This window comes from Propithecus coquereli, unplaced genomic scaffold (genome assembly GCF_000956105.1).
Source record: "Propithecus coquereli isolate 6110/MARCELLA unplaced genomic scaffold, Pcoq_1.0 Scaffold75, whole genome shotgun sequence".
Classification (NCBI taxonomy): Eukaryota; Metazoa; Chordata; class Mammalia; order Primates; family Indriidae; genus Propithecus; species Propithecus coquereli.
In genome coordinates, this window is record NW_012153618.1 from 1,168,246 (window position 1) to 1,177,494 (window position 9,249).

Below are 9,249 nucleotides of genomic sequence, written 5' to 3' on the forward strand. Positions count from 1 at the left end.
GCTCTGAAAAGTGGGGACATGCAGTGACTGCCCCTGGGGCTCGACACACAGAGCAGGACTACTCTGTCTCTAAAGAAAAAAAAAAATAAAAAAAATAAGGAAGAAAGAAAGGGAGGGAGGGAAAAGGGAAAGGAAGGGAAGGGAGAAAAGGACAGAAAAGCAAACGAAATGAAGCATTTCAAGTCCCGCCAGAGCGAGAAAGCAAGGCACTGCCGGGTGGGGGCAGTGGCCCGGATAGGGCTCTGCCGATTGCAGCAGCAAAGTTTTGCAGGCTTCTCTCTCTGCTTGCAAAAGCCCGCCTCGCCCAGCCCCAGGGAGCTGGGGGCAGAGATTTCGCCTGCATTTTAGGGATAATGAGAGCACTGTGTTCAGGCCGGCCCCTGGGCTCAGTGCCACGTGCGGCAACACATCCACCCTCTAGGCCACCTCCTGAGAGATGGCGTTTCTCATTTTGCACGTGAAACAACGGAAGCTGGGGCAGATAAGCATTAATAACTTGCCCACCACCTCACAGCTGCTAAGGGGTAGGCAGGATTTGCAGCCAGGACTGTCCATATCCGAAAGCTGTGCCCAGGAGCACCAGGCTGTGCGAGGGCTGGCTGTGCGAGGGCTGGCTGTGCACGCGAGGCCAGGAAGCAGCTGGTGAGCTGTGACCCTGCATTGCTGCCTGGACTGCCATGGGGCCCAGGGACCCATGCCTCCAGGGACCTCTCAGCAGCTCTGGTGGATCGCATCCCAAGGAGAGTCTCAGAGCGGCTGTGGTTGTGTTCGGTAGGTAGTTAGAGTCTTGGGCTCTTCTTGGGACAGGGTTCCCTGCTTTGGGGCTGTGCGGAGCCACTGCTCCACCTGGGAAGGAGGATGGAGCGGGCACTCCATTCTGGTGCGGCCCCACCCGCAATCCTATCTCCAGCAACTGCTGCACCTGGGGAGGGAGGGCCTGCGCTACCAATCTAGGAACTCCCCAGCCAGGGCGCAGTAAGATTTAGAAAGTGACCTGGAGTGACTTGAGGGCGATTAATATGCCATTAGCTTGAATCTGCATTGCCGTTCACCCCCCAGGTGGGCTTTCTTACAGGGAGCTCATACAGGCAGATGGAATTTTTAGGACACGTGTTGCTCGTTTGATAACATCCTACACCTTCCAAGAGCCCGCCTCCGGACCGGGCTAATAAGAGGAAACGATCCGAGAAGCGGGCGAGCGGGTCAGTCTCCGCTCTCGGACGAAGTCGGTTTCGCTCTACAGCAAAGAGCTGCTCTGTGACGCTGCGGCCTGGGTTCCTCCGTCGTGTTGGCCCTGCTGGTGATTCCTCCAAGAAAGGAGGCAGAGGACTGGGATGATAGTCTGGACGTGACACTTTGCTGTGTCTGGTCATTCTTCGGCCAGGAACCGAGGGTGCACTCCCACCCTGACGTCTTCCATGCCGTGACGCAGGTAGAAATGCTGCAACTCAGGTTGTGACATCTTTGGTGCCGAAACCCGGGATTCTGAGAGCTGCGGGGAGCCCCTCAGGACCTAGCCCTTTGGCCTGTCCCTGCCAGGGTCTGTCCTGCCTCCCACGTCTACCTCGGGCCTCCCTGTGGTGTCCTGTCAGGAGCCAGCCAGGGTGAAGGGAGAGGCGCAGGTGCCACCCCGGCCCGCGGGGGCCCAGGGTCTGTGTTCTGGAGGCGCACCGCCTGCTCGGCTTTAACCGCAGTGGCGACAGGCCCCATGTCGTCAGGACGGGCTGTCGGCGGACAGGAGGGACTTCCCTTTGTCCTCACAGCCCTGGACGCCCAGCGAACCTCTTTGGTGGGGGTCAAGCTGTGTGGAGCCCACAGGGGTCCCAATCTCAAGGCTTCTGCCCACCCCCGCCCCCCTTCAGACGCCAAGAGCCACAGGCCTGGGCACTGCAGGCTCTGGGAGCTGGTGTGCGGGGGGCATGGCCAGGACACACTGGGCCCGCAGCGGTCAGCCTGGCGTCCAGGACGCAGATGCAGCGTACTGGGGGCTGCGTGAGGGGAGTTTCGGGGGATGGCTTGGGAGCCCTCTGCACTTGCCTATGAAGAAGGGGGGAGGATCGGGGTGTGGGACTTTCTGGGCAGGGAGGACTTGTAAGAAACCTGGGGACAGTGCGGACACAGGTGTGCTTGGAGCAGGTGTGTGAATTGGAAACCAGTGGCTGTGGCCAGAGAAGCTGGCTGCGCGAGGCCTCCGTACACCAGGCTGGTGGTGGAGGGGGGTCTCCCTCAGGGAGCAGAGGGGCTGCGGAAAGCCGTGAGGAGCAGCTGTGTGCTGGACAGGCTCTGGAAGCCTCTCTGACTTTCCTGCTGATGGCAGGAACCGTGCCCCTGGGCGGAGCACACAGCCAGAGGTGTGCATGCAGGAATGTTCTGGAATCCTGCTGGCGCTGATGTGGACAGGTGGGTGGTTGCATTGATTCCTGTCCTTGGGGAGTGGACCATCCAGTCAGGGAGGCCACGTGGGCTGGGACCAACCATAGCCCTCACAGGGCTTCAGGGCAGGGCCTGAGACACAGTAGGTGACCGTCCCTGGGAAACACCCCACGGCCTCAGCTTCCAGGAAGGCCGCACTGTGGCCTCTGGATCCCACCACCCTCTGGCCATGGCGACTGGCCTGAAGCCTCTTAACTCCTTAAACCTGGGCTGTAGCCAGGGTAGAAAGATGAGCCAGGCTGGTTGGAGGCCTGTCTGCTGGGATTTGAATAGGGACCTGTATGGGGAAACTGAGTCAGCCATGGGAACGGATGTGGAAAGTGGCCCAGAGTGTGGCCGTGATGGGCAGGTTAGGAGGGACGAGTTCAGACTATCGGTGGCCAGTGTGAACTGACCCTGGGCGCGCTGTCTGCAAGAAAAGGGCCCTGCGTGCCTCATCTGCCCCCAGTTCCTGGTTCTGGGCCCCCAGCAGTGGTCCTTGGTGGCCCCTGTGGGCCTGTAGCCTGCTGCTGTCTCATGTGCTGCTGTGCCAGGTCACTGCAGCAAGGAGCCCTGCCCACCCTGGCTCCTTGTCCACATCTCTGCCGGCCAGAGGTGCTGCAGGGCGGTGCTGGGTGTGGGGGTGTCACAGAACTGTCATACTTCAGCAGTCTTTGCACCTCCCTGGGGCTGTCCGTCTTGGCAGGGGCCCCTCCCTCACCTCCTGTGAGACGGAGCAGGAGCAGCCTCAGTGGCTGGGCAAGCCCATCCCCTGGGTCCTCTTCCCTCCCTATCAGGTGGCAGCCCTGTGTTGGGGGGAGCAGCGACCCTGTGACGCCGCTGGCAGTCAGCTCAGTCCTGGCAGGAGCCTACCTCACACCCTTGCCCCAGACCAGCCTCTCCCCTCTGCCCTTCTGCAAGCAAAAGCCCGTGTGAGATCATTTCCCCCAGAGCCCTTTTCTCAACCAGACTGTAGGCTTGAACCGTTGAGGTTGTTAGCGTAGTATCTGTAACCCTCACAGCCCCTCAGGGAAGGTGCTGTCAGCGTTGTCCTCCACGGGCTCAGCAGCAGGGGGACAGAGAGCCAGGGACTCGGCCAGGCCAAAGTGAGGATTGGTGGCCAGTCTGTCAGCGGCCTGCTTGCCCCCTGGCCGCGGGGAAGGGAGGAGCCGCCTGCTTTTGGTTGCAGAGTGAGTGGTGGGGTGGGGCCTGGGGCAGGGTCATTCTGGGCTCATCCCCCGATTTCGGCCCCGAGACCTGCACGTGCACTTTGCTCTAGAGAGGGGTCTGGGGGCTCCCGAGCCACCCTGCTGCAGGTCAGCCGTGCCTGGCAGTGGCCAACCTTCCTTGCCCCTCCTCCCAGCTCGTGAACCGGCTCGTTTACTCGGGCAGTGCGGACAGGACCGCCAAGTGCTGGCTGGCAGACACGGGGGAGCACGTGTGCACGTTCGCGGCCCACAGACACAGCGTGAGCGCCCTCAAGTACCACGAGGGCACCTGTAAGTGACCTGTCCCCACGCCGTCCACTCAGCTCTGGCCTACTCAGAGGCCTTGCCCCTCCCTCCAACCAAATCCTGGCTTTTCCTCTCTCCCTTTCCTTCCTGCCTGACGTTACCTCAATGAGCCTCTGCTGCCATCCGGGATTGCAGCGCCCAAAGGCAGCAGCTGTTCCTTCTCCTTGAACCTGTTCCTCCAGCTCTTCTGCAACCAAGGTCCAAATAAGGGTTTGGGCCCCCCCAACATTTACCCTGTGAGAATGTGGGGAGACCTGAATATTTGAAGGTCCTAGGGTCAAAAGTATGTCTCGAGGACACATTCTGATTTTCCAGGTGAGACAGTGACACCCACTTAATCCAGCCAGACTTGAGGACTTGGCTTCACTTGGCCTTAGGTTTGACTACAGATAAGAAAAATCCAGATAACTGTGGTTTAAGAGTAGTAGTTTATTTTTCTCTCAGGCAGGATTTCAGAGGCTGGCAGTGTAGGCAGGACTAGGTGGCTCTGCAAAGTCATCAGGCACTGAGATTCCTTCTGTCACTTTGTTTCATTATCCTTAGCATGTATCCTTCATCTTCAAGGGAGCCTTATGGTTCAAGACGGCTGTTGCAGCTCCAGCCATCATGTCATGTTTTAGGCAGGAAGGAAAGGAGGGAAGGGCAAAAGAACGTATCTTCTAGCTGAGCTGGCCCCTTCAGGATCTTTCCTGGAAGCCTTCCTCAAAGGCTTGTGCCTTTCTGACCACAGTTTGCAAGACAGACTGAATCAAAGTCTTTTATCTGAGGACACTGCTGCCAAGATTGAGTCAGGGTTACTTGGAAAGAGAGAAGGGCAGAGTGGCTTGTTGAGCAGGCAATGAGCTGTCTGTCCCACTGGTCTCAAATTGTGACACACCTGGGCCTTGCTGGCTCCGTCCAACTGGCTGGACACACTTACACCCCAGACAGCCCCCAAGCTCACCACACTCCTCAGGACTGTGGCTCCCAGAACAGTCCCCAGCTTCGTGCTTTGCTATCACCCTCCCCTTCCCCTTGTATTTCAGCCCCACAGGTAGCTGGGCCTGAGGGTGTCTCCTAGCCCTGGGAGGGAGGAGACAGGGCGGCAGAAGATTCACAGCGAAGGTGTCAGATGAAGGTGTTAGATGAAGGTAGAATGCAGAGTTCCGAGAATAGAGCCTGGCATGCCCTCGGGATTTGGGTGTCTAACACAGGAACGTTATTTTTTCTTTCTTCCCCTGGCCAAGCCTGTAAGTGTGATTAGGGCTCTGCCACACCTGGGACCTCTAATTGAGCATGAAGAACATTCTGCCCTCAGGCTCCCCCCGGCAGCCACCTAGAGTGGCACCCCTGGGCAGCAGCCAGCACAGAACCTGCAGCTGAAGAGAATCCTGTGGGCGGAGCTTGGTCTTTGGTCTTTGCCAATAAGGCTACAGGATGACAGACCGTGCTCCTGACCCTCCCCCCGCCCCAGGAGGCCCAGCTGCTGTTCCAGGGCCCTGTCTGGTGTCTGCCTCCGGTGGGTGGGGCCCCTGCTCAGCCGCAGGTACTCCTGTGAGGGGCAGTCACTGCCCCAGGCAGTGTTAGGGTTTGACACCCACTGAGCTCCCTTACTGATGGCTGGTGGGAATTGGTAAGTAGCCCATCCCTGTCCCCCAGGTGGGCTGCACCTTCTCCCTGGGGCCCCCGGCACAAGTGAACCCAGCTGCCCACAGCGGTTACCTGCTCATTAACGGAGCCCAGGGGTTTCCTCCTCCCCTTCCTGGAATGCCTGCGTGTGAACTGTTTGCATCAAATGCCCCTGTCAGGGTCGGGCTTCTGAGAGCCCCACCTAAGACAAGCGAGTTCCTCAGGTCCGCGTTAGCACGGTCCCCTGACCAGCAGCAGTGGCGCTCCTGGAACTAGTTAGAAACGCAAATCCTCGGGCCTTTCCTGCTAAACCTGAGACTCTGGGGCGGGGCCCAGCAATCTGTCCTAACAAGCCCCCCGGGTGACTGCTGCAGGTTGAGGCTGGCAAACAGGGTTATGATGTAGGAAAAGCCCCAGGAGAGGCGGAGCCTGGAGGAAAAGGCTGACAGGGTGGAGGCGTGTCCTGCTAGGAGTCCCAGGGAATGTTCTCGTGCACCCCAGAGGGCCTGGCTTTTGTTTCCAGGGCCAAGTCCCTCTCAGGAGGGGGAGGATGAGCCTGCTCAGGAGGTGGGGGGAGGGGAAGGCGCTCCAAGGACAGGCCAGTTATCCCCAGGCAGAAAAGCAGCCTCACCAAACAGGGCATGAGAGTGGGGACCCGGGCCCAAGAGGTACCCAGGAGGGACAGGCCACCTGGAGGGACGGCACAGGCTGACCCGAAGCCCACGAAAGGCGTGGTGGCCACAGGCCGACCAGGGCTGTCTGCAGACCGAGGAGGGGCCCTCCAGCCTCGCTATTCTGAACCCGCAGGATGTGGCAAGGTAACACAGGTGACCCTGGCTCCTTTCAGGACACTTCTGCCTACTTGCCATCGGGTCTTAGGACACCCCCGTGAGGCAGGGGGATGAGGAACCCCAGTCCTGGACGTTAGGCTGCACCGCCCTTCCCGCGCGGTCCCTGCCTCCCGGGAGAAGGCGGGGGCGGGCCGGGAGGGCGCAGCATGCCCCTGTGTGTTCACAGTGTTCACGGGCAGCGGGGACGCCTGCGCCCGCGCCTTCGACGCGCAGTCGGGACAGCTGCAGAGGGTGTTCCGGGGCCATGCCTTCGTCATCAACTGCCTGCAGGTAGGCGCGGGCCGGGGGCAGCCCCGTCGCCCCCAGGAGGCGTCCGGCGGGGCGGGGCGCAGGCTGAGCGGCCGCCCGCCCGCAGGTGCACGGCCAGGTGCTCTACACCGCCTCGCACGACGGCGCGCTGCGCCTGTGGGACGTGCGCGGGCTCTCGGGCCCGCGCCCCGCGCCGCCCAAGCGCAGCCTCCCGCGCCTCTTCAGCAACAAGGTGGGCTGCGCCGCCGCGCCCCTGCCGCCGGCCTGACCGCGGCCCGCCGCCCTCCACAGACGGAGCACAGTGACAGCGGCCACCCTGTCTGCGCCCGGCGGCCTGGGCTTGCTTTCTCCCTTGGCATTCGGAGACTTTCCAAAGCCCTCTCCTGAGTGTTCTCCACCCCTTCCACCTTCTCCACCCCTCTCAAGCCTGTAGCCTCCTCGTCTGCCCCACCCTCTGCTGAGGCTACAGGCCTTGTCCCCCTCCCCTTGATCCTGGGACTCCCCCACTCTCAGGGTCTCAGGGCTGACAGCCCAAGCTCCCCAAGCCCCATAGGTTGAGCTTTTCCTGCTGAGAACGAATGAGGACTTTTTACAAAAGCCACTGAGCCTGATTATTTTGGCAAATCATCTGTCATGAGGACCTTCGTGAAGAACTGAAATACACATCCTTCAAAGTGCTGAGTATGTCCTGTTTTGTTTTGCAAACTGTCTCAGCCTTCAGAGCTAGGGGCCCAGGAACCTGGGCAGCTGGCTGCCTCTCTCTGCCACCTCTTCTGTGGGCGAGATGCGGGGCTGCCACCAATGTCACTCCTGTGGTGGGGGGGTGGCCCTGGGGAACAAGGACCTGGCTCTTTAGCCTGTCCAGGTGACAGCGGGGACCCCTGCCTTGGAGCAGGCCTCTTCTTCAGGGTCTGGAGTAGCAGCACCCCCTAGCCTCATGCGCAGGAGCCAGCACTGTGCCAGCGTGTGGAGACGCAGGACATACGTTGGAGCCACCAAGCACCCTAGTGGGGAGCAGGGCTCCGTCTGCAGAGAGATCCTGCGGAGGCTCCCTCAGCGCCCCTGGCAGCACCTGAAGGGGACACTGACGCCCGTGGTTGCTGCTTTCTGCATCCAGGATGTCCTGTGCCAGGCCCTGGCTGGCCCCTGGTGCAGGAAGAGAAGCCCCAGATGCCGCTGTCTGCCGTTGAGAGCTCGGCATCTGGCCTCAAAAGAGCAGCTCCGGTGCAGAAGCAGCCCCTGGGGTAGAGAAGGGTGAGCTTTGTCATCACTATAGGTGTTTCTTCCGCAATGGCTGCTGCCCGGCAGGGCTCGCCTACTCTCTGGGGCGCCCAGGCCTAACGGGCGGATCTACCCCTCCGGCTGATGCACCCTGGGCAGTAGGAGGGACGTGCACGTTTGTGATCGTGCTCTAGGCCAAACCTCCAAGCAGCCCCCCAGGAAAACAGGCTTGTTGGTGAGCAAGAAGAATCGCTGCCCGAGAACCCACGCGCTGTTCTTTGGGTGGGACTTAAGCACACGTGGACCTGTGGGGGGGCCAGGTCCTGCTGTGTGGCAGGAGGGGCATGCCCACCCAAAAGGGGCTTCCCGACACCCCAGTGACTCTCCAGGAAGTGCAGGCAGAGAAAACGACCTTGAGTACCGCCTGTGAGCACTCCTGGAGGAGCGAGTCCTGGGCCTTTTGGGATATTCCGTTCTCAGAGCCTCCTCTGCCCACAGAAGATGCTCACAGATGCCAACAGGTGATACTACATTTGCACCTCAGACTCTTGCTCCTGTGTCATCTCGCATCCCCGTCTTGTCCAGCCATGGCAGACTAGAATACACATCCGGCTGGGTGCAGACCCTAAAACGTGGGCTGCTGCATTTTTGTGTTTCTATAGCGTAACACATTTGAGTAATTTTTATTTCGACAGCACAGAGACCTTTGCTAGATGCTGAGGATATAGAGATGAGATGTCTGTTATTTCTTTGCCCAACAGCCTGAGAGACGTGGTAAGTGCAGTACTCCCCCGAACCTGGGTCCCCGTCCAGCCACACCCCAACACCTTGCTATAAAGGAAGAGACCATCTGCCTTTGATAAATCTATTCAGCTGGCTAGGAGACGGAGGATAGGAACTATCTGTAGGACCTATGGGAAGAAAACAGGGACAGGGCAGTGTCACCAGAGCCCAGAGTAGTTCAACAAGCAAAGGGATCAGCATCAAGGACAGCTGATTACGTCCTGCACAGCCCTCGCCTGCCCTCCCTGCATCCATGTGCACCCCTCCTCCAGTCCTCAATGGCATCAAACCTAACCCCCGCCTGCCTTCCAGGGTGCGCCATGATGGACTCAGCAACCGTCCACCCTCTTCTCTCCCCCCACCTCTGGTGGGTCCAGAACCATCCCTGAGGCCTTGTGAACATGTCCTAACCCCACTCAATGCTGCCTCTTTTGTCCCAGGTCCAAAATGTTCTCCTTTGTCCTATGATCCTAAGGAGAACCCTCCCAAGACGCCTGTCCTTTGTGATGGCCTCTGCCCCTCTGGCCCCAGCACCCTCCTTCCCTGTTTCACACGACCAGTTGGGCACAGCCGGCCCAGGGCCTAGGTCTCCACTCCTGGAGACGACAGCC

At 60.1% G+C, this 9,249-nt stretch overlaps 1 protein-coding gene across 1 annotated transcript in view; it reads left to right on the forward strand.

Moving 5' to 3' along the window:
• Window positions 1–6,902, forward strand: part of WDR86 (WD repeat domain 86) — a 25,032-nt gene extending 18,130 nt beyond the window's left edge. Inside the window, exons 4-6 of the mRNA XM_012662147.1 lie at window positions 3,776–3,911; window positions 6,552–6,655; window positions 6,741–6,902. Of these exons, the coding sequence (XP_012517601.1) occupies window positions 3,776–3,911; window positions 6,552–6,655; window positions 6,741–6,902 (402 nt within the window). The remainder of the gene's footprint in view (window positions 1–3,775; window positions 3,912–6,551; window positions 6,656–6,740) is intronic.
• The last annotated feature ends 2,347 nt before the right edge of the window (window positions 6,903–9,249 follow it).